We start from the raw sequence: 21749 nt of genomic DNA, 5'->3' as shown, positions 1-21749 counted from the left end.
ACCTCGGTTTCATGTCTCATCTGAAGGACGGCGCCTTTTTACAACTGGAGCACGAGGAAACACACAGACCACAGGGTGAGTGCCCCCTGCTGGCCCCACTAACACCTCTTCCAGCAGCAGCCTCAGCTTTTCCCAGGAGGTCTCCCATCATCAGTTTCCCTTCAGGATCAATAAAGTCTTATCTATCTATCCAGGTCCTGACCAGGCTCACACCTGCTGAGCTCCAGTGGGCTGCCTTCTGGGAGTTGCGGGGTGACGTGGCTGGGTCTTGAGGTGATGTGTTGAGAACCTCCTGTGTTCCTTGGCTGGGATTGGGGGTTTCTCTTGGTGAGGTGCACGCAGTGGACACCCCGAGACTGCACCCCTCTGCACAGAAAGCAGAGGAGCGACAGCTGGGGCGCCCAGCGGTGGAGGAGAGAGAGGAGGGGCCCTGCCTGGGTGGGTGCCTTGCTGGGTGTCCGGCGGGGTGCAGTCAGGCAGGGCCGGGGATGTGGGGGGACTAGGGGACCAGGGGTCTCTGCTTTGTTCTGCAGCTCCTCCCAGGCAGCCCTGCTCTCGATCCCGTAGCCCTGCGGCTCCGAAACCTGTGAGGCCAGCGCGGGTCTGCGCGCAGAGATTAATACCTGCCTCTGCCGTGACAAATGATACCGAAAAACAAACAGAACACAGGAAAGGCCTTGTTAAAACCTTGCCTGGGGGGGGGGCGAGGGTGTTTTCGGCGAAGGTTTCACGTCTCGCTCGTGATGAGATGGGTCTTTTTTTTATTTTTGGCAGCTCTCGTGGGCTGGGGAGCTGTGACGAGCCGGATATTCCCAGGTTTTGCTCTCGGTGCGAGTGGCGGAGTTACTGCCTGCACTTGAACAGAGCCCCCCCGTTCAGGGCTAGCCGGGGGTGGGGGTGGGGGTGGGGGGGGGCGCAGAAGTGGCCTTGGTTGTCGCGGTGCTACAAGTACTTAGCCTCCTCGCTGAAAAGGGCTGTCGCTTCCCCGTTTGCTTAATTGGTTAATTTCCAGGATGCCATCTCGCTGTGAGCTGCTCCTCGGCGTGCCATTGTGGAGCTGCATCGCTTCACATGGGCGGCTGTCTGGCCAGTCGCAGGAGCTGGTAATTGGCTCACCCAGGACGGCCATTCCCTTGCGCGCTGCCCAAGGTTTGGGGGTCTTCAGCGTGAGCCTGTGTGTGTGTGTGTGTGTGCGTGTGCGCGCGTGCGTGGGTGTCTTTATCCTTTTTTCTCGAGTGTTCTTTGTGCTTTCAGCTCAAGGGCGTTGCGTAACACTAATGACAGTGCCCGAGTGGATAAGTGCCGGCGAGGACGTGCTCACCTATTGCGGCAGAAGGCAGAGCTTTTTCGTGAAAGCGTTCACACTGGGGGCAGCAGATCGTGAGTGCTGCTCTGCTTCGGTTTGCCCTCCCCCCCCCGGCCCGTTGCGTGTTTGGATTTGCCCGAGCCCGGGCCGGTGCCCCCTGCTTCTGTCCCTCCTCGTGGCGCTGGCCCTGGACGGCCGGCTGGCCTCTGGCGGGCGGGGTCTGGACGCGGAGAAGGTATGGCGCCCGGCGCGTGTCTGCAGGGGTGAGAGCGCGGGGGCCGCCCTGCCGCCCTGCTCTGTCCTGCGTGTTGTGCTCGTGTCCTGTGAAGGCTGGCTGGGTCTCAGTATCCTTGTGCGGTCGAGAGCAGCAAGCTGTGTTGCTGAACTGGACTGTTCGCGCAGTAAGTAAGTAAGCCACGAGTGCTGCTTCTTTATGGATCGAAGTGGCAGTGTCTGTGTGTGTGTGGTGTGCTATGCCCCACCTGTGTAACTCTTGTGTTGTGGCAGATCTGGTCTGAACAGTTTCAGGTTAGTTCTGTTTTGCTGCTTGTGACTTTGCAGTTTCCTTGTTTTGGGCACGAGCTGACGTTTTAGCCGGTTTGTTATTAGTGAGCAGGAATCCCCTGTGTGCTCGGAGATATCCTGGGTTGGGGAGGGTGTTGCTGTTGTTCTGGACCAGTTCCGTCACGGTATCACTGTCCGGGGGCTTCCTGGTAACGTGGGGTGCATCCCTGCCGAGGAGGGGGACAGTCCGGCCTCAGCTGGGCATGAGGGTGTAGCCGTGGTCCTGGGGGGCCGTCGGGTTCTGGAGCTGGGGCCTCCTGCCTGACTCAGGTGTGTGGTCCACAGAGCGCAGACAGCGAGCCCATCTGCCTGCTCTGTCAGTATGGAAGTCCCTAGTGTGCGGCTGTGTGACCTCCGGATGTCGGGGTGACCCGTGTGCTGAGCGGCCCAGCCTGCTACTGATGGACTGTAACAAAGTTCTCTACGGCTGAAGCCAGAAGCTTCATGAGCCAAGCGCAGTTTAGCCCAAAGTGAAATGTCTGTTTTATGGCGTGTTTTTGTCGAAAAGCTGTAGCTTTGATTGTGATTGTGTTCAACTCTCCTTTAAACCACAGCAGTAGCACAAATACAGGAACTGCGATTCCGGCTGGAGTTGAAATTTACACTGGCTGGGCAGCAGAGGATAGATGACCCATCCCTGAAAATGACCACTCCTCGAGTAGCCTGGCAGCCTGGCAGATGTCAATTCAGTCCTCGATAGGCCTCCTGATCCACAGCCCCTGCATTACTTAATTGAATCCGTAATTGAACAAATAATTTACTCAGTCAGAATTCGTTTTAATGCCACTAAAATGTTATAGATTTAATTTACTTAATTTGCACAGGTGATTGAAGCCTCTAGCCGCTCATGAATGGAACACTATTGAAAAGGTTAATTAAGATCATGTGTTCAATTAAAGGCTAAGCTCTGCTCGGTTAAGCAGACAAGAGCTCAGCAGGAGCGAAGGCCAGACGATGATTGAGACGAGAGAATGACACTGCAGGCACAGTCCATTGGAGTGTGTTGTCAGAGGTGCACACGAGAGGTGAAGAGCAGAATCAGACTGGCGGTGGCTCTCTGTGTTGTTTTATCAGCTAACCCTGGGGAGTGTCGGCTCTCATTGCATTTCCTGTGCCAAGACGGGCACTGGCGGGTGTTCGGCGCTCTGGCCGGGTCTCGACTTGGGCGACGCTGCTGCTGTAAGAGCCGGCCGCTGGCAGGCGGACACACCTGCGTCCCTGCAGAAAAAGCCCCTCTCTGGGCGTTGCTAGGGAAATGGGGCTGTGTGTGGTTTCTCAGAGCTGCGTTTGTATTTGCTGTGCTCGGAGATTAGCCCTGATGCAACTGCCTGGCGTGTTTGTGCTTCTCTGTGACTTACATCACCTGATTAAAAAGATAGCGCCACGGAGCTTTCATCACAAAACCTGCCTTCTAACAGTCTTTCTCTCCCATCTGTTGTTGGAAAAGTCTCCACCTGGTGCTGTTAAAAAAGTCCTTATGAAAATGGAATTGTAGAACAAGCTAGTGTTTTCTTTTTTAATTGCCTAGTATATTTGTTCTTAATGCCCTGGGTCAGACAGCTCAGACTTCAACAGCTGGTACAGGAAAGGTACCCCTGCATGCTGTTTCTCAGACAGGTTTTTCACACTATACCGCAGCCTCTCCTTTTTCTGTAGCATCAACACCAAAAACGCCTGACTGCAGGGAATTCTACAGCCACCTCCAAGTCTCCTATTTCTCCAAGCTGGTTTTGGCAAATGAAAACAGCAAAGAATGTGTCTGGCGTTGTGCTGGCGGGCGCGGTGTTGATGCTGGACCCCACCTCTTCCTGCCCTGAAGTGAGAATGTGGTTTGGGTTTCATTCTGCTGCAACAGGTCCGTAGACAGAGGTCATTAAAAGTCAGCGAAGGCTCCACCCTTGATCCGACTGGCAGGGCGGTGTGGATTGGAGGAACTCAGAAGGCCTGGCATCTCTCTTTTCTAATCTCGCCACTGGGAAAGATCAACTCAGCCTGCAGAGCGCTAGGCTCAAGAAGAGCGAACCCGTGACACGTGCCGCGCTGGCTTTTTTCAAAACGTTGACTTGTGACGTGCAGTACAGCAATAATAATAATAATAATTGCTTACACTTATATAGCACTTTTCTGGACACTCCACTCAAAGTGCTTTACAGGTATTGGGGATCCCCTCCACCACCACCAGTGTGCAGCCCCACCTGGATGATGCAACGGCAGCCATAGTGCTCCAGTACACTCCCCACACACCAGCTCTCAGTGGGGAGGAGAGCAGAGTGATGAAGCCAGTTCAGAGATGGGGATTATTAGGAGGCCATGATTGGTAAGGGACAATGGGAAATTTGGCCAGGATGCCGGGGTTACACCCCTACTCTTTTCGAGAAACACCCTGGGATTTTTAATGACCACAGAGTCAGGACCTCGGTTTTACATCTCATCCGAAGGACAGCACCTGTTTACAGTATAGTGTCCCTGTCGCTATACTGGGGCATTAGGACCCACACAGACCACAGGGAGAGCGCCTCCTGCTGGCTCCACTAACACCTCTTCCAGCAGCAACCTTAGTTTTTCCCAGGAGGTCTCCCATCCAGGCACTGACCAGGCTCACAACCCAAGCTTCAGTGGGCTGACAGTTGTGAGTTGCAGGGTGATATGGCAGCAGCCTTTTCCTGCTTGCATTTTGAGTTTGCCTGATAAAAGGGCTTCGGTAGCACTGGTGCAAGTGTGCGCCCAGACAAGCCACCTCACTGGGCTCCGGGATTTTTAGAGAAGAGCCTTTGATTGGAAAGCACCTGGTGAGCAGGGGAAGCGCTCTTACCAGGAGTTCGAGTTTCTTCCATTCGAAACTGGCACAAGGAGAGTGAAGATTGCAGCACAGATATAGGACAGGCCGCGCAGAAGGGTTTGATACCAAGGGTCAAAGGCTAACCTTGCCAAGTCAGGTACCGAGCGGTGTGTTTCACAGCTGTGGCGTAGCCCCGGTGCCCGCTGGCTTTCTTCGAGGGCACTGGCACGACCTCCAGGACCTGCTGTGCCAGCCTGGGTGTGCTGCAAGGGGAGATGCCATTCCCAGCAGTCCAGCTAGGCTGGGATGGCGCAGAACTGTGCGGGCAAGGGCAGCACCTCTGAGCACCTCGGTTGCCCCCTCTCTTTCCCGGCCCGCGCAGTAAACTGCGTTTGTTTCCCCTCTCTCCGCCTCCGGGACCCCTCTGGCTCGTCTCGGCGCTCCGACAGCGGGGCTGGCACGGCGGTGCTCTCCCAGCGCAGCATCGTCTTGGTCCTGACAGGTCCCAGCACGTCCGACGAATCCTCTAACATTCCTGCCTGCCCGCAGGCAGTCTGCCCGCGCCGTGCGTCCTTTCAGAGAGAGCGATCAAGCCATCAAGCCGCCTATGAAGCTGGTGCAGAAGTGCGTAATGCCCTTCTTAAATATCTCATTCTTTCACTTTTCACGGGTCGGGATCATTGGAGATGGGTTTGGCCGAGAGAGAAACGAAACTCGCTGAAGAAAGGCGGGGCTGCCTGGCCAGTGTGTGTTAGGGTTACAGTGTCCAGTGACATACAGGCAATATTCCTGCTTGTCTTGACCTATTCTCTCTTAAAATAAAAAAAAGACCTTGGGGATGTTTCCCTTTTAAAAGAAACAAAATGAAAACAAATGAAACAAATTCAAGTAATACAGGGTGCCTTGCAGAAACCTGTTCAGAAAGGAGATAGGATGTCGCTGGAGTTCACTGTGTTGACAACAGTTTCTATTAAACCATTGCAGCAGTAAAATTCCGTTTGCTAACATTTGCCTATCAATGCTATAAAGTGCTATGAAAAGCACTGGGGCTTCCTGTTCGCTGCCCACCTTGCTACCCTATCAGCTTGCTCTCAAGGCAAACACCTGCGCTGGACGAAAAGCCAAAAGACAGAAGAAGGCTTACAGAGGAGAAGCAGTCATTCTGTCCTCAGCCAGCCACTCTCCACCTCCACGACCACTGTCAGCCTTCCCAAATGACTTACTTTTGGATTTCAAAAGCCCTAGAAGAGTCTTATTTAAAAAAAAGCCTTTAAGCACGGACATGTCTTCCTGTTTTTTTTGGAGAGCTGGCGGTGAGGAGAGAGGGAGCTGGGCAAGATGGCGAGGAGAAGGTGTAGTGGTCAGTGAGAAAGGGCTCGGTCAATCAGTGTCCTGCTGGTCTCCAAGATACCCTGATACAACGGGGACCAGCCGGGCGAGAGAGAGGAACAGGTCAGCTTTCATACTTCTCCAGACGCAGCGGAGTTTTTTTTTAACACAAGAGGAAGTTTAAAAGACAGAAGGCCTTTGTCTTTATTTCTGTTCTGCATGAAACAGGCAGGTGTTTTTTTTTTGTAACTGCGTGCAGTAGCAGTTTTAATGAGTGTTGTGTGACGCAGTGAGGTAACCAGACCTCACTGGAATTTTTGGTCTTTGTGATTGTACGGAGCTGCGAGGCTCGGAAAGGAGAAGCTGGGGGCTCCGTGCTCCAGTGGAATCCGAGGAGCGAGAATTCCTGTGGGCTTGTGTAGCAGTGCAGCCGGATGGATCCAGGTGGCCGTCTGAAATGTTCTCTGGATCTCTCTCTGCTTTGGATCTGTTTTCACAAAGCACGGCAGGGAACACTTTCAGGCTCCCATTGCATGTTTACTCATTTCATTCTTGTGTAAAGTGCACAGATGAATATGAAAATAATAATATTTTGTGTTGCACTCCGTATTTCTATATGCAGTTTTTTTTTTCAAATAGCGGCACATCCAGTACCTGGTGTTGGCTTACAAACAGAGCCCACAGCTGGGGTGTGCTGCACAGCCGCACAATGGAAGTCTTATCTGCTCCGCTCATACAGCTGAAGAATGAGGCATGACCTCTAGATCTCATTGTACATGAAACCTCAGGCTGGTGTGAATGCATGCAGTATTCTCATTTTGGCTTTCAAATCAGTCTTTCCTGTAGCCTGACCTTTTGAAGAGTGGTGTATTCTTTTTCCTTTAACGCTTACGCCTGTCGGAGGTAAGCTTTCTTACCACAGAATGACACCCATTTATGAGGCCATGATTTCAGATGGCAGCTGGACCTGCTGTTTTGCATCTGGTGGGTTGTTGTACAGTACACTTCCTCCTGCCTCAGGTGATATCATAGTGCAGGAGATAATGTGCTAGAAGGTTATGCCATGGAAGATACTGAGAACAAAGGTGTTCAGCGTGGTTCCTCTGGACATTCATGACCGTATGAATACCTGGACAGAGGGCATTCTGGTCACCTCCCAGAGGGATCGTCCTGGAGCTCTATGATCCAATCCCCATCCTCAGACAAGCTGCCAGCTGGAAGAGCACAGGACTCTGCAAAACTGCCTTGGCTTGGCCTGGGTGAGACGCAGGGACCGGGGGGGCAGCCCTCCGGCGGTCCGGTCCAGTGACGCCGGACACCTGCCCAGAGGTCTGGTACAGTCCTCCAACTCGGCCAGCGGTGGCCTGAGCCGTCAGGCGACACTTTCTAATCCTGCCCATTGTTTGAGCCCACCTGCTGAAGCCATGCATTAAGGGGATCCAAAGAACTGGTTGGAGGGGCACGTAGTTTGCACACAGGAAACTCCAGAACCGCCATGTGTCATGGCGCGGGGTTCTTGGCCCGGAACTCAAAAGAATCGGGGAACTGATGAGGGGAAGAGGAACATCAGCATGATTTTTTTTCTTTGCTTGATGCTTGCCGGTGTATATTTATTGGAAAACTGAAAGAGTAACTTTGGCCATGACACCCTGCCCGTCAATTATTTTACATTGTTTAAACTGCACCTGCACTTATCTCTGAAAGCTGGGTGACACCGAACTGAGACTTGTGCCCCACAAAAGCCCCTTACCCTGGAAGTGCTCGCATTTTGCCTGAACGCAGGTCGTGTAAGTGGTGGATGGTCAGGTGTCCTGCTTCAGCTGCGGCGTGTGGTGCCAAACCACGCGATGAGAGCAGATGTGATGACCTCGCTGCGCTTGACCTCCCGCCCAGGAGGAATTAAATGATTTTGCGCGATTTGCCGCTCAGCGTTAATCCTGTGGCGAGCAGAACTGCAGGTCTGGCCCGACTGGGGTGATGTCAAGACGGGCTGTGGAGCTTGCCATGGCTGTCGCTTGGAAAAGAGTCATCTTTTCTTCAGCTGAGCTACAATGCTAGATTTAAGAGGGATAAGCACTGACTATGGCGAATCTTGTCACCATCGTGTGAAATCGTGAGCGTGTTTCTTGTAACCCCCCCCCCCAATCACTGCTTACTCATTCCTCACACTTCACGTGACGCACATAGCAACACAGCGCAGCTCTGTCTGAACTGCTCTAGAACACCTGTTACTTAGCAACAGCGATGTGCCGAACAGCTTGTGTGAAGCCCTGGCAGTTCTGGCTGATGAGAACATTCTGCAAAACGGAAATCTGTTTGCCCCCTCTGGGTTGTGAACGTCTCGCAAAGCCATCTGTGGGAGATGACAGCGGAGGGGTCAGCCACCAGCAGGCCGTCTGCTAGGGGGAATCCAGCTCTGAGATTTAAACTTGTGACCGAGATGTTTGACTGAGGCTTGCGGAGCCCAGTATTGAAGTAGGCAGGGCAGACGCGATGGGCTGCTGTCAGTTTCCCTGTCTTGGCTTTGCAGGAAAGGGGTCTGCATTCAGGTCTGGAGTCTGACTGAGTGGAAACCACACAGATGTAGCTCCTCGCGCAGAGTGAGTTGGGGAAAGTTTTATAGAGATGCATTGTTGCTGCTGATACATTCTGTCCTTTCTTGAACTGACTAGAAGGTACTTTATTAACCAGTGTGAATCGGGTGACCAAGCAGGGTTGTTTGTGCTGTGTAGCCGATTCCTCGCCTTGTATAGTAAAAGACAATTTGACTGTTTGGGTTTTTTTTTGCATCAGCCCAGTTTCTGCATGATGTCACGGTTTCTGCTCGTCCTGTAATGTCTCAGTGGTGATGACGCCATCGCCAGGCTGGTGGAGGCGCCACCGGTGTCTGGGACAGTGGAACGGGCACATGACTCAGGCACTGGGTGGCAGCAGGGTGTGAAGGTGGAGCTCTGCAGATACTGGAGCTGTGCGTTTCATGTGCCCAGCTGGAGCAGCTGCGTGTGCCGATTAGGCTGGTGTAACACCTTTCAGTTTAATCCTGTACTTGCTCTGCTGCCCTGTTGATAACTAAGGCTTCACAGAGAGCACTAGCACTGCACGAGCAGATACGTTTCAAGCTTGGGTAGAACATAACACCCTGGTATTATAGATTTCTTAGAAAGGTAGGCCAGTTTTTATGAATATGACATTTTTATATTTATTCATCACTGCAGAAAGCCCCAGGGATGTGCACAGGTTTGGTGTGGCTGCAATGTCTTAACTGCAAAAACCACTATCCTGTAGCTACACCCAGTTTGGTATGAGCTAATACTTAAATACCTTATTTTTAAAGGTTTGGATGAATAATTTGCCTTTTTTTTTCAACTGATGAGCTGCCTGTTCTCTCAAGGATGCGTTTTAACAGGGAGCAGAGTTTTAATTTCCCTCCCCCTGCCTGGTGCGCCGGTTCCCTGCCCAGTTTTATGAGGTGTTTTGTGTTCAGTGCTTTGTTAGCGCGGACGAGACCGGAGGCCCGCGGCGCTTGTTTACTCGTCTTTCGAAGAAGCCTGGCCCCTCGGAGCTGGGTGGGATGACCAAAGGGACGTGCCAGGCACGCAGAGAGGAAATGAAAAGACAGCTGCAGGGCCACCTATACTCCAAATGACCGGTCCTCCCCCTCTCTCATTGTTTAGCCTCCATTGTCTGGATTTCCTTAAGATAACAGAGCAGGCGGGCCGTGAAGATGATCTCTTAATTAGCTTCCCGAAGGAGGTTGATCATAGTGCCCCGAGACATTTAAGGGCAGTGGCCTCTGTCAGCTACTCTAGAATTTCTAGCATGGTTTGTTTGTTTTAAGCCTCACTCTCCCCTTATCACATCATAGGACTGTCCACGCTGCGAGTATTATTCATTACACTTGACAAAAGGTGATTTTGTCTTTCGGCTTCCTTTATATATTTAAAGTAATTTTCAGTAATTCGAGTGAAAGTAAATCTGAGTATTTTACCATATGGCTGTGTTGTTGTGTATAATAGCTCAGCTGGGACAGAAGGAACTTTAGTGTCTTTGGAAAAGGGAAAGTGACCAGCTGTGTCACACGAATACCAGACTGCAATAGATAGATACTTTATGAATGCTAATACTTTATTCATTTATTGGGGTGATACTTTTATCCAAAGCAGCTTACATTTATAAAGCTGGGTATTTCACTGGCGCAGTCTCAAGGGGGCAACAGCTGCACCCACCTCAGGATTTGAACCTGCAACCTTCCAGTTCTGAGTCCAGAGCCCTGACCGCTGTGTCTGATCCTGGATCACGTGAAACGAGACGTGAAGTGAAGTCAACATGATTATCAGTTCAGCTGGGCTTGTCTGAATGCTACACAATTACCATTATTATGTTCCAAGGTGTGATCAGAATGACGGGCAGACTGGGCATTTTTCCTGCGGGCTGGTTATTACAAAGGTTTAGGCTTGTAAATGTGTGCCTGGAGAAAAGCCTTCCTGCTCGGCGGTTTCCTGCTGCAGGCTGAGATCACTTATCGGGGCTGAGGACTGGGAAGGTGTCTCAGCTCTGATGGTGATCATGAGCCTGCGGCCGTGGCAGTGTTGATGACCTCAGTGAGGGCAGGAGGAAAAGCATGTGCCATTTCTGGGGCGTGAAAGACGGGCAGAATCAGTGTGTGGCACTGGAGAGTGAGACGCAGGAGCTGAGGGGCTTCTCTTTGGCAAATCAGGCCTTCCAGCCCATCAGAGTGCATGTACTGGAGCCCCAGCTCGCCTTTTCACCATCTTTATTTACCTCAAAAATACAGTGATTATTAAAAATGACACCACCTTAAAAACAGAGAAAATCTGGATCTCCTTTTTGTTTTTTGTGCTGTTAATTGTAAATCCCAACCTGAACACAGTACGCATTGCAGTGCCCGCAATCGTGGCTGAATTTTGGTTACATAGAGTATCTCATCACACATTCGTATCTGTGCTCTGCTTCCGCTGTTTATTGTAAACAGTGTTTGAAGGCCAGTGGAGGGCTGGTAGTAGCATCACAGTGATCTGCTTCGGGCTCAGCAGTCCTTCAAACACGGCTAATCCAATACCAGTGGCACACTACTGCAAGAAAACCATGCTGGAGCCTGTCTGCTGACTGAAACTCAATTTTCAGAGGGCATTGCTTTACATATTTCAGTCTGCTTCGAGCCTGATCTGCTTGTACAAAAGCAGATCTTGTTTATTGTGCATTACGAATTGTCCCAGCTGTTTTCCTAAGAGCTCTGCACAGTGCTGTAATTTCGGATGTGACTGCCTGTTACGTCAGGAAAGAGGCGATCAGATTACGAGGATAATGACTTCAAAGATGTTTTTATCATTGGATTTGAAACGGAGTGCTTGCTCATTTAACATCAAAACCTAGAGAAGATGTATAACCATAACAGGGCGTCCAGCCCTTCAGGGCTTTCAATATTCCTATACCAGTACCTGGTGTAGAACAGTGGTGCATTGAATTGGAAAGATCCCAGGCGTATTGTCCTGTAAAAGGCGGCTTGCGATTTTACTTCACTAATTCCTTCTTTGGTCTTCATGCATTGTGGGTGAAACGTAGCAACCAGTGGTAGGACTCTAAAAAACAAACAAATTTACAAATTATATGCTGGGCAGAAAGGCTGAGCAGTCAGATGAGTGTTCCGAGGGTACTATCTCTTTCTGCTCAGAATGATTCATGGTATTTGTTTTTGTCTTTAAGCCCGTGGTTGTGAGTTGAGCCACTGTATTATGCTGTAGGGTTTTCCTCTCTTTTTAAGGCATAGTCACAAGAAGATTGATCGTTGTCCCAGACACATTTTCAGTGTTCACACATAGTGTTTTTGCAGATTTGAGGTTGCTCCTATAAGACATGTTCATTGCTGGGGATTTCCTACATAGCATGTACCTCACCGCCTGTCTCTGCTGATCTGTGTTGCTTTACTATTTCTGATTTTCCTGTTCTAAGCTCTTTTAGAAGAGCTTAGAGATTTTCTGTGCATCTCCCCGCCCAGTGGAACTGAACGCCCTGCTGGATTAGCACTGCTTGTGCCTGGGCGAGGTGCGCAGTGTATTCACCCCTGAGTCACTGCCTGTTTTCCATGGCCTGTGAGGCAGGAGGGACGAAGGCCTTTTGTGCGTATTTCCAGAGACCTGTCCAGGGAAAAGCACTTTTCCTCTCGGAAACTGTGCTTTCACTTGTCTGAACCTTTCCCTGCACTTGCTCAGCTCTTCATGGGGGAAGTATCCAGGCCTCCGTGGTCTCTGCTGGAGTGCAAGAGCTGTCCTGCTACAGCTGAGACCAAGGGGAGTTGGCCTGCAGAGAAATTAAGCAGCATTTTCTTTTCACGCCTGAATTCTTTTGGGAGGCTTCTCGAAATAATTAAAAGTGGAGGAGGTGTAAGGAGCTGGAACAGCCGAGCTCTCCGTGCGGAGCTGGGACCTTTCCTCTGGATGGGACAGTGGGAGCGGTGAGGTCCTGGCCCCCCTGCCGCCTCTCCCCCCGCGCAGGACAGTGCGTGAGCACGTCGCCAACGTCTCGGCCTTCTTTGGTCATTGTGCCTCTGCTCCTCCCTGGCACCCGAGCTCTCCTGTAGCTCCCCCTGCCCAAGTCCTTACATGGGCATCACTGCGTGCGCCAACACGGATCTCTGCCGGTGCTGGAGAGGCCTCAGTCAACAGGAGCTGTCAGGTTTCACTGATCCTGACCAGTTCTTCTTCTGATCCTCACGTGTGGGTACCTAGTGGCACCTCCTGGGCAGGGCATCCAGAGGAGCCCGCTGTGTGCAGGGTGGCATGGGGCAGATTGGTCTCGTTGCTGTGTTCTTGGAGATGAGCTGCTCTTGCCATAGAAGATACCTTTTTGCTAGTCACCCATGTAAAAGCTTTGGAAGTCTTTCAATTTGCATTGCAAAAAAACAACAACAGAAATTTCCTTTTCAAACTGCTTCTGGGGATTGTGGTCTGGGCTGCCCCGGTGGAGGGTATCGGCAGTAAGAAAGGAATTGGCTGTAACTGGGGTCCCCATGCCCTGTGCCCCATTCCTCCTGTACCCCACTGCTCTGCTTGATCCTGCCCCAGGTCACCTGTCACAACCTGTCCCAGCCCATGCCTCTCCAAGAGACGAAGGCTTCTCTTGTGATTAGGCAGTTCTTGTACACTCGGCTATTTTTTCCATAGTCAAATAATAATAAATATGAAAGAAATACTACAATGCAGTCATGAAAGGGTGGGTATGGTGGGATAATGTAAAGGCAACTCCTTAAATAAGTGTTGCTATTTAAAAAGCGGAACACAAAGACGCCTGCGGGCCAGGAGGTACAGAGCAGGTTCGCTGGGACGCTGGAAAGGCTGAACGCCCCCTCTCATTTGCAGTCTCATTTGCAGTCTTGCTCTGTTGGAGGTTTAGTGACCCAGTGAATCTGAACACCTGGCTGGGCCGTCTGATTCATGCACCCACTATTCTCTGTGTAAGGCGTTGCCTTGTCCTTTGTTCTAATTGAGTTCCCTCTCCTTTTCCTGCTGTGAATCTGCGTCCCTGTTCCGCTGCTGTGTGAGGTAGTCCCCTGGGACTGTCTGTGCCCAGTGAGAGTTGTTTATGTACCTGGGTTAAATCCCCTCTGAATCCAGCTGAACATTAGTTGAAAAGGCTCACTATAATCGTAGCAGGAGGAATCTGTAGAAGCCAGAAAATTCAATGACCTTGTGAAAGTTTTACAGTACATTTGCACATTTTTTGGTGTTTTTGAAATACTTTCTACTATGCATTCCTGCGGTTGCACCCAGCTTACAGTACTGTGCTTCTCCCTGCTGTACTCAAACTGCTTCAGAGTCAACCCAGTCAGCCTCTTTGGGTTTGATGGTCAAACAGGGGCTAGAGACCGCAGCGCTTACAGTAACACGGATACCCATTGTGTTGGCAGTTTCATACCTTTTTAGACCTCACAAGCCACGTACAGTCATCCGAAGTGCTGGATAGTGCATGCTCGTTGCCTTGCGTGAGGTTTGAGGGGGGTTTATGCGATAATATTCGGAATATACCTATTCTAATCTCCTAAATCCCTGGGAAGAACTTGCACAGCAGCCTTGCGCTTGTAACGCCTGAAAGGCATTGCTCTGCGGTGATCCTGGAGCCCTGTGCGTCTACACCTTGTGTGCACGGATTTCCTTCCTCTCGTCAGTCTCCCAGTGCACCAAATTTCCCAAATTCCTGCAATTCCGGCTGTGCCAGCTCTGTGCTCTGTCCCAGCGGCGGGGCGCGCGGTGGTGGGGCGTTTTGCTTCCTCTCAGTCCCGGAGCAGTTCCTCTGGAGAGCTGCGAGGGCAGGCCTGCCGGAGACGGGGGTGGGGGGCGGTGTATGTGTGTGGAAAGTGCTGAGCTTTCAGGACAGTGAGAGCTCAGGGGCTATCAGGTACTCCGGCCCTTTGAATTCCCTCTCCTGTTGTGAATTCCCTCTTCCCCGTCCGTGTTCTTATGAACTGTAACGCAGCACTAAGAGCTGCTATATCCCAGAGCCTTCCTGTTGCGTGTCTTACCAGTCTGTTATAGGAACCGAGCAGAAAATCAAGTGACAAACTGTTGAGCTGCTCCAGTGTTCTTAGGAACCCTTAATGTTCTCCACATCTGAATGGTTGCCTGCTTTGTGAAATTGTAGTGTTGTCTCCCCCTGCTATAAGTATAAATTAAGCACGACGCACAGCAGAAATCCAAGACAAAGTAAATAGCATGCCCATGGGGAAAAATGAGCATGTGCCCTGCAGAATTTCAGTGTCAAACCAATTTCTTTTCATTCTATTCAATTTGGAATTGTTCCAGAAACGATCCCGGTACCACAGGTGGTGAACAAGCAAGTGCAGACAGGCTACTCCCACCTGCCCCCCCACAGACGTGAGGGGGACAGCCACGATCTGAATCCCAGCTGGCTGGGACCCCCGTCTGGAAGGGCTTGCGGGGGCTGAAAGGAGGAATGTGTAAGGAGGCCACACAGAGAGAGGGGCGCGGTATTGAGCCTGGCCTCCGAACCTGCATAGCCGTCAGCAGTCTGCCTCTTGCTGCCTTTCCAGCCTGGACTGTTTTTCACTGGCCTCGTCCTTTGCCATGGCAACTTTACAATTGTACCATAAAGAGTCACTGGGCTTCGCGCTGTAATGATATCGAGCCGCTTTGTGATAAATAAGCCCTGCATCACAGTGCACTGGCTCCGATGTTCATTAGTTTCAGAATAGAACCCCACAAAGCGCTCAGGCGGTTTCAAGTCCTGTTCATAATGCACCCAGCCAGGAGAGGAGGGAATCATTTGTCACTGTACGCGCCTTTATCTGCGGTCCTCTCGTTATCGATTTCATTCAGTTAATTCCTTTATGTAGGAATGAGTGGTAAATATCATGCACTTTTTGGACACTCTGTCCGCAAAGAAGATTTGTTTGTTCGTCAAGAGCCTTTTTAATTTATCCTCTGCATGATCTGGACACTGGCGCTCATCACGGAGTCCTGTTTATTAAGCCTCTAGGTGTAAATTCTGCACGGTGAGGGTGTGCAAAGTTTGGGCACAAAAAAGCAGCACAATTTGCGCTGGGACTAAGAGAAAGCGGCCCAGAGAGTGCGGAGGTGTAACTGGGCTAATAAACCTGTTAATGAAGTGGATAAACAGGGTTAATAAACTACAGTAGCAGCAGGCTCCTGAGCTACAGGTCTCTGGCCCTGCACTGGTGGATTAAGGAGTAAGGTTTGGGGAGAATCCCTATTACTGAGCAAGGTTATTAATGAATGCACAATATGGCAAGTTCTTGATAAAAGAATTATAAAATACTGTGATCCAGTGCATGTGACTCCAGTAAATTCCAGCTGGATGTGCTGCAGTTTGCGAAGAGGAAGCATGAGGACAGTTCAATTGAATGTAAAGGTCCTCTGTCACTAGACCCGTAAAAGGAGGCTAGAAGGCACTTTGTTGGGAACCCGGGTTATCACGAAGGGTCCTGAGGCTGTCCATGTGCTTCTGCTACTTGGCAGGTTTAAAAGACATCTCTCCTGGCCTTTGACAGGCATGAGAGTTAGGATCTGGGTCTTACAGCCCGAGGATGTGTCCAGTTACACCTCCCCACTCTCTGGCCCACTTTCCCTTTGCTCCAGTGCAAATGGTGTTGCTTTTTTCTGCCCCAGCTGTGCACACCTGCCCCTGTCCCTTGCAGAGATTGCACCTGGCAGATCATTTGTGCTCAGTAAAAGAAGGACAAAGCTGTAAAAACCCCTTCTGTGTGGCAGGAAATGGCGGCTTTATCTTCCTGCAACAGGTTGTTTTCCGGAACCTGTTCCAGCTATTAGGCCTGTTGCAGGCTTGCGATCTGAACACATTAGCAGGTGGTGATCTGAAGACCTCTGTCTGTGTGTTGCTACAATGTTGGTTTAAGAGACTGTCTGCCTCCGGATTGTGCAATACAGCTGAACAGGAAGTGCTGATGAGATGGTGTGCTCACACCTCATGGAGCTTAGCAGTGCTTTTTTGATAAGCTGTGTTCTGTTCCATTCCGCAGTCGTCTCTAAGAATCACCGTGACGACAATGGTCCGTAGCCTGGCTTTGTTTGGGTGCTAATTTCGTCTTGCTGTCCAACATCAGCTTCAAAGAGGCCTTATTGCCTTACTAGCATGCCCTCAAAGCCAGAATATTTCAAGTGAAAAAAACTCAAAAGAATTACATTGTAAATTGCATTGAACAATGATTCTCTTGTGTGCGTTGCCAGATATTCTGTAAGGTCTGCAATGCAGAATTTGCAATTTGTAGTTTCTAAAAACTTCAATTTGTAGTTTTTAAAGGCACCACCTGTTCCATGATAGCCAGCTCTCCCTGTCCTGTCCTGGCCAGTGATGTGCTGCCCTCTCACAAGCTCTGCCCCTCCTCAGTCAGTGATTACCCCCTCTGCTGACCCCCATGTCCCCCTGTTCTTCTGTAAATACCAATTGGAAAATAAAATCTAGGTCCCAGGGTGGATCACAGGAAGATCATGTTCTTGACAGTTTTCAGATGAATATATCTCACAGGTGGGCTCAGGGGCAGAGTGCAGCCTTGCACTGTGTGCAGTTCAGCATTAGGGCGGAGCGGTGGCTCTGTGGCTCAGGATCTGCACCTGTGGCTGGAAGGTTGCCGGTTCGAATCCCGCAGCAGCCAGAGGAATCCTAATCCGTTGGGCCCCTGAGCAAGGCCCTTAACCCCAACTGCTCCAGGGGCGCTGTACAATGGCTGACCCTGCGCTCTGACCCCAAGCTTCTCTCCTTGTCTGTGTGTCTCATGGAGAGCAGGCTGGGGTCTGTGAAAAGACAAATTCCTAATACAAGAAATTGTATAGGGCTAATAAAGCTACATTATCATTATCATTATTATCATTAAGATCCAGCCCTGGATCACAGGCTTTCTGTATGACACAGACTTCCTCTTACACTGAAGGCTCATCACAGCAGAGAGGATCTCTTAAAAGTCTGGGTTTAGTCACTGCCGACAGCCAGGCGTGTCGGAGACCCTCGCTGGCCTCCGGGCGAGAAAGCAGTGTGAGTTGTGAGCTATGCCGGAAAAGGGGGCTTGGGTTCAGGACCTTCTTCAATGCAAACAAACATCGGGCCAAAAAAACAGCACTGCCTTAAAAGCTGATCTGGAAAGTGAAAACGTTTCAGCGGACGTTTTGCAACAGTGCATGAATGCATGTCAGAGATCATAAAATGACTTCAGCATATCAAGGACTATGTAGCAGGTGTGCAAAATGTTTTTTTGAGTTAACTCCGGCACCACCACCATTGGCATCAGCCCATGTGATCAGTGGTGTCCTAAGAAGGAAATGGATGTGTGTGCAATTCTGTTTGTTCCTGGAAAAAGTGCCTCAGATGTCACAGCCTCTACGTCAGCACGTTGGAGATTAAATAAAACGCTCATAGCTCTGAGCAATGGAGTGTCCCGTTAGCACTGGGTATCCTACAGTTTTCTTTTAATAAAAAGCAAAAGCAGTGTGGCTGCTGTCCATGTACAGGACCTAGGCCAGAATTGAGTTCTGGCTTAATAAGCTTGGGATTTCAATTACTGTGGGAGCTACTTAAAACAGAGGGGCCTTTGTATTTTAGAAAAAAACTTCTGTCAGGTCTTTCATTTTTCACCAACGCAAGAAGTTTTAAAAAGACATCCACATCTGGATCTGCAATCTAAGCCATTCCGTTGTAAAGGGAAAATGCCAACTGAGACTGCAGCAGTAAAAACAAATATTCCTAAAGTTGACACCTTTGAAAATACTGAACAGCCAAGTGTAATTAAATACTTCTTTAAAAAAGGTACTTTTTCAACTAAGATGAGACTGGAGTCCAGGAGGACAAAGCCATTAGTCCAGGTTTTCGTTTGAAAGGATGTTAATTCACTTATATGAAAAGTGTTCTGGGTATATTTAGACATTTTTAATCACTTGTAGCTCATCTACGTCTGGCACTGCAGTCAGTCTCACAGGCAAACAGAGAAACACAAACAGCAATTATGATGGATCATTTAAATATAGAAAAGGCTGTTTCCCCTCTCCTATGCATCATTTCCACCACTGGGCTTCAGCATTGCAGTGTTGTGGTTTTGTAACTTCAGCAATTCTTCTGGAGCCCAAGCCTTTGTGTTAGCAAGGGCGTGCTAAAAGTTAACAACGCGAGACTAATTAAAACGCAGCTCTTTATCTCCGACTGACGCTTGTTTTTACAGATGGGGGAGGTCACGGGCTCTGTCCAAGTCTCAATAGGAGCGCCAGTGCTTTTGAAACAAGTTCTCTACAGAGCACTTAAACAACTTTCTTGGCTTTTTCAGCCAGCCCCTGTTTTTACCGGTTTTCTTGTGAAGCGTTCATTCTGTCTGAGTAATCCCGCGCGCCCAGAGCTCTTTCAGGGAGCTCTCCTCAATGGGCTGGTCCCAGGGTAATGAAAAGACCACGAAGGAGAGGAGGGAGGGGGCGCAGTGTGATTTTTACGACTGGTCAACAACAGCAGGCATCCCCAAAAAGCCGGCAATCCCAGCCGAGCTGCATGCGAAGTGTGTGAGTGTGGGGCTGGCGGACTGCCTCGTGTTCCTCTGTGCCCTGTGGCTCTGGGTGCTGGTGTGTCCTTTTCGTGTGTGTGTGTGTGTGTGAGATCGTTCCCCCTCCTCACCTAAGACAGTAACTCTGTGTGTCCCCCTCAGGACCTGCATTGAGGGAGCTGCCAACGGGCGAAGAGTGTCGGGCAACGGGAGAGACACAGCTCAGCCTTGGGGAATACCCCCCGAATCAGGGAGCGTTCCTTGACAACCTTGTCTCTTCCACCCCCCCCCCTCCCCTCTCCCTGTTCCGGGATTCTCCACGAGGATGTTGCCGAGGAGCGCTTAGTGGCCGGCAGGAATGAACCGTGCCCGTCTGCTGGCCTGAGCACTGCAGTCCCACGCCTGCCTGAGATCGGAGGAGACAGAGAGAGAGAGAGTGCAAGATGTGAAACAAAAAACTCCCAAAAAATAAAACCGGATTGCACTCAAGCCGCGAGGAAACTTCTGCGCCGAAAGAAACGAAACGAAACGGTTCACCAGGAGTATCGGAAAGTGACGGGTCTGGGAGTATCGGAAAGGGCCTCGTCTGTTCCTCCTGCTCTGCTATGCTGTCTGGAGTGTGAGTGGAACCCAGGAGCGCCATGCCTGCGAAGGGGAAGTACCTGCTGAACGAGCAGGAGCTGAAGCAGGTGGCGCTGTACCGCCAGTACTGCTGCATCAGCCAGTACCAGCTGCTGGTGCTGATGCTGGGCATCGCCATCGTGTGCTGCGCCGCGCTGCTCGTCCTCTTCTTCGCCTACGGGCTGGTGAGTGCCGCCGTCCGCCCTGCGCGAGTACAGAGCCCGGAGCGGGCCCTGGTGCTGTGCAGGCTCTCCTGTGGGGAACCCCGTGATGAAGGCTGGCTGGTGCCACTCTCCCCGCAAACAGGGGCTTGTTTAATCCAACCCTTACTTTGTCAGGTGTTTTCTGATTCCTTTAGTTCACCAGGTCAGCCAATTAAGAACTACTCATTTACAATCCCAACTGGGAGACCCATGTATAGAGAACACTAACCCTAGCACTTGGAGTATCTGACCTTGCCCAGTGGAACAACACCAACGACACCCATCCAGGATCTGACCTTATGATCCTCAGCTCTGGAGTCCACATGGACTCCACACTGCTGCTGGTCTGTCTGCTTTGGCAGGTTGAGGCAAAGACCTGCGCAGTTGTGGTATTGAAATTTGTAGCTCACTCTAGAGAAGATATGCCCTGAAGACAACCAAAAGGTCCACTTTTAGGTCACAGTAACCACAAGGCTGGGCAGATTACAGTTCACTTAAATTCGGCAAAATAATATAGTTGAAAACTCTTAACACTACACCTCTACCTACCCCTTATCCCTGAGCTTAGAGGTAATTGCACCCTGCGGTTTCTGTGCTGACAGTGATGCTGTGCTTCAGCACGGAGGCTGAGAGACGGGCTGCAGTAATGATTACGTGCTTCACTCGAGGGGCCTGTCTAGTCCTGGGGCTAGTGGAAAAAAAGTCTGCCTCGTCTTTTCCCGCGTTTGTAGCTCTCAAAGACGAGGCAGGTCGAAGCGTTTGCTACATGCCATTTTTTAAAGGTGCCTGTGAATTAGAGTGGCGGAGACTGACTCAGCTCCTTCATTACCAAATGCAGGGCTTGAGCTCTGTGTCGAAGTCGGTTGAGGCAGGAGGGGAGTCATTAAGCTTTCCTACTACATAGCGGGTGATTCATCCATTCTGCAATTTGCCCTGTGTATCAATGTTCGGATGACTGCGTGCATTTCGATGCACATTTAAAGTAATGTTAAACCTGAAGAGCTGCAATTAAGCTGAAGCTGAAGAGGCATTAGTGCCTAGGAGTGTTTGCCTAATTGAACACCGTTTTGCATTTGAATAGAACCGACCAAAAGGCAAGAAATCTTGAAAGATCTGTTTGCTCGACAAAAATAGGATCAGCAGGGCTGGCAGGTGAGTGCGTTTCCCAGAAAGAATTGCTTCATCATGGGTGCAGCCTTGTCTGCTACACACAGCGCCACAGTGCTGTAACCATGTGGCTGGGAGGGAAGGGGGGCGCAGGGCAGGAGCTGCACTGCCCGGGGGGAGACATGCAGCAGGTATGTAGGAAAAAAGACAATCCAAACAATTTCCCACATGTTATTCTTGAGCAGCTGTCAGGAAAACGCTGGCCAAGCCTGTGAGGTGCGGAGTGGAAACTGGCAGTAGCTCAGGTTCAGAGCCCAGAGGTGGCACAGGACTACAGCCAGCTGCTCCACGGATGTGCCCGCCTCAGGGCCCGGTTGGCACACCGTGCACTGTCGGTGCCAGATTTAAAGGGGTAACGGGACACAGGAATCCACTGCCTCTGGCCAGCTGCGGTTATCTTGGGAGCAGCATGCCGAAGGTGCCAGGCAGTGCCGCAGCTGCATTCCCATTTCATACCACGTAGCCAAGCTTAAGAGTTTTCTCTTGAATACCTCCCAATCAAATCAATCAATTCAATCAATCAATCAATCAATCATTCAATCAGACAGCCAGTCAGCTGGCCCATCGACCTGTCGACTGGACAGTTGGCTGGCCAGAAAGACAGTCAGACAGTCAATATGTCTATTTCAGTCTGATTTGAAACTTTTCTTCCTGGCTGGGAAATTGAAAGCTTAGAGAGCTGCCGTATGAATGAGAAGAAAGCAGCTAAACTGAGCAGTTTTCTAGATATATTTTTCAGAGGAACTGGCAGAG

At 50.5% G+C, this 21749-nt stretch overlaps 1 protein-coding gene across 2 annotated transcripts in view; it reads left to right on the top strand.

Annotated features, from left to right (window-relative positions):
• adcy7 (adenylate cyclase 7) overlaps positions 1 to 21749 on the top strand; it is a 55333-nt gene that overhangs the window by 6679 nt on the left and 26905 nt on the right. For both annotated transcript variants that reach the window (XM_088938597.1, XM_088938596.1), the window contains exon 2: positions 19168 to 19811. In XM_088938597.1, coding sequence (XP_088794723.1) covers positions 19647 to 19811 — 165 coding nt within the window. In that variant the 5' untranslated portion in view covers positions 19168 to 19646. The remainder of the gene's footprint in view (positions 1 to 19167; positions 19812 to 21749) is intronic.

This window comes from Atractosteus spatula, chromosome 21 (genome assembly GCF_055471065.1).
Source record: "Atractosteus spatula isolate fAtrSpa1 chromosome 21, fAtrSpa1.hap1, whole genome shotgun sequence".
In the NCBI taxonomy this organism is placed as follows: Eukaryota; Metazoa; Chordata; class Actinopteri; order Semionotiformes; family Lepisosteidae; genus Atractosteus; species Atractosteus spatula.
The sequence above is the reverse complement of the archived record's forward strand: the minus strand, read 5'-3'. Positions and strand labels throughout refer to the sequence as shown.